Below are 2,491 nucleotides of genomic sequence, written 5' to 3' on the forward strand. Positions count from 1 at the left end.
GAAATTCATTGAAAGGTCAGTGACAATGAATTATGCTAGTACCACATAATTGGGCACAACTTTGTGCTACAATTCGCCATGTGGCGAGTTGTGATTGGTAAAAGTATGTCCCCACATGATCAACTGACACACATTTACCAATTATAACTCGTTATGTAACAAGTTGTGGTATAAAGTTGTACCTAATTACTTAATACTAGCATAATTCGGCGACAATAACTTTTAGATTAACAAACACGGACACGCTAAAAGTCAGCAAAAACATATCTTTCAAAAATATAAAAAAAGAGATGAAAAAATAATAATAATAATAATAAGCTACGTAGGAAAAAAAAAAGACCCACTTCCCAAGATAATAGGCTTTGTACTTTTTCCTATAAATTTTAGTCGATAGATTCAAAAGGCTAAGAGAGTGTTTGGTACATATATTTGAAACATGTGTTTTGTTATTTGAAAACATGTGTGAAAATACATGTGGGTGAAAAAGTGTATAAAAATATATATAATGTTATTTAAAAATTGAAAATGTGCGTTTGAATAGGTGTACCAAACACCCCCTAATTGTAACACGAGTCTTGTTTAAGGTTGAGAAATAATCCTCTCTCTATCTACATCTCTTTCTCCCTATTTAGCAATGGCAAAAAGGTTGGTGACTGTGTGCTTCACAAAGTTCTTACAATGATTTTTGCATGTGCTTATTTTCCTTCCATTTTTGAGTTTCTCTTGTTTCCCTTTGCGTTATTTTCATTAGGATAAACTAATATAATGTGCACAACTACTATTTATGTATGACATATACATTTTTCATGTAAATATAACTTATGTTAGATTATACAATTAAATTGACTATTTTCTAGTAGTTTAAAATTTTGAGTAATCGGTGATTTTGTTATGGTATAAACGCATTTTGGGTCCAAATCATGTCTCCACCTTATTTTTCTTTTAAAAATTGAAAAAGGTTTAGTTCCAAACTAATTTGTAGTTATTTTCCTTCAACCCACTCTATGATGATAGAAGAGACTATCTATGTGTAGTTTTAGTCACATATATTATTTATAAATTATGTGATTTGTTTCAATAATATATACATATAAATATTCTTATAATTCGCCGCTAGTAGGTTAGAGGAAATAATTTGCCTGTAATAGGTTGTTCTTAAAAAGTTCCCACGTTTTGTATTCTACTTAATAAAAGAAAATAACTTAAACTTTTAGAACAATTGTTAATTCATTATAAATTTTATTGTCAAAATTAAAAGCATTTTTGCCCGGTGATATGGGATGCTTATTTTTCATGAAAGTTTTGATTTCGAATAGGGATGTATATGTAATCTGCAACATACATATTATTTACACATTTTGAGGTATATTTGATTTTACATTTGGGAATTGCACCAAGTTCCTCCATTTTTTAAAATAAATTTTTATGAATAATTGCAATACACATCAGGCTAGATGGCAAAGTCGCAATTGTAACTGGTGGGGCAAACGGCATTGGAGCAAGTACTGTGTTCCTCTTCCATGAACATGGTGCCAAGGTTGTCATTGCTGATATACAAGATAACCTAGGCCAAAAGATTGCAGATAAGCTTGGGGAAAATGTTAGCTACGTCCATTGTGATGTGACAAATGAAGATGATATCTGCAATCTTATTGACACCACCGTTGCCAAACATGGACAACTCGATGTAATGTATAACAATGCAGGCATCATGGACAGTGGTAGCCCATTTGGGAGAATTCTGGATGCAAAGAAGTCAGATCTAGAGCGAGTTATTAGCGTGAACTTGGTTGGCTCTTTCCTAGGAGCCAAACATGCGGCAAGGGTTATGGTACCACAGCGCAAAGGATGCATACTATTTACTTCTAGTGCAACCACAGCAATAGCAGGAATGTCAAGTCATGCTTATGCAGCCTCAAAGTATGCAATTGTGGGGGTAGCTAAAGGCTTGGCAGCTGAGCTTGGCCAATATGGTATAAGAGTAAATTGTGTGTCTCCATTTGCAGTCTTGGGGACTGGTATATCTGGAGAGAGGAGTGAAGCTGATGTATCTAAAGCAGAATTCGTGCTAAGTAATCATGTTGGTAATCTAAAGGGACAAATTCTCAAGGCAGAAGATGTAGCACGAGCTGCACTTTACTTGGCTAGCGATGAAGCAAATTATATAAGCGGGCTCAATCTTTTGGTAGATGGAGGATATAGTGTGGTGAATCCTAACATGATGAATATTTTAAGCGCCTCCATGGGTTAAGAATTTGAATACTACATCCCCACTCTGGTTTACTGTTGCATGGAATGTATAACAATAAGAGTCTTAATGACTTAATTGTTTGAAGTGATATTTTGTGTTTATGACTTCGTAAGTGTTTGAAGTGACGTGCTATGATTGGTCTATAATCACAAGATTCGCAACTTACCACTTTAGTTCTGGTTTTGTAATTTTATCACTTTCGGTCAATAAAGATTCATGCCGTTTACTTTAAAAGAACTT

General features: G+C 33.9%; 1 protein-coding gene across 1 annotated transcript; it reads left to right on the plus strand.

Annotated features, from left to right (window-relative positions):
• Positions 1 to 634: 634 nt before the first annotated feature.
• Positions 635 to 2,251, plus strand: LOC115952010 (tropinone reductase-like 2). Its single transcript, XM_031069114.1, has 2 exons — positions 635 to 645; positions 1,450 to 2,251. Exons 1-2 carry the CDS (start codon positions 635 to 637, stop codon positions 2,249 to 2,251), a joined length of 813 nt encoding a protein of 270 aa, XP_030924974.1.
• The last annotated feature ends 240 nt before the right edge of the window (positions 2,252 to 2,491 follow it).

Source organism: Quercus lobata, chromosome 7 (assembly GCF_001633185.2).
Source record: "Quercus lobata isolate SW786 chromosome 7, ValleyOak3.0 Primary Assembly, whole genome shotgun sequence".
NCBI lineage: Eukaryota > Viridiplantae > Streptophyta > Magnoliopsida > Fagales > Fagaceae > Quercus > Quercus lobata.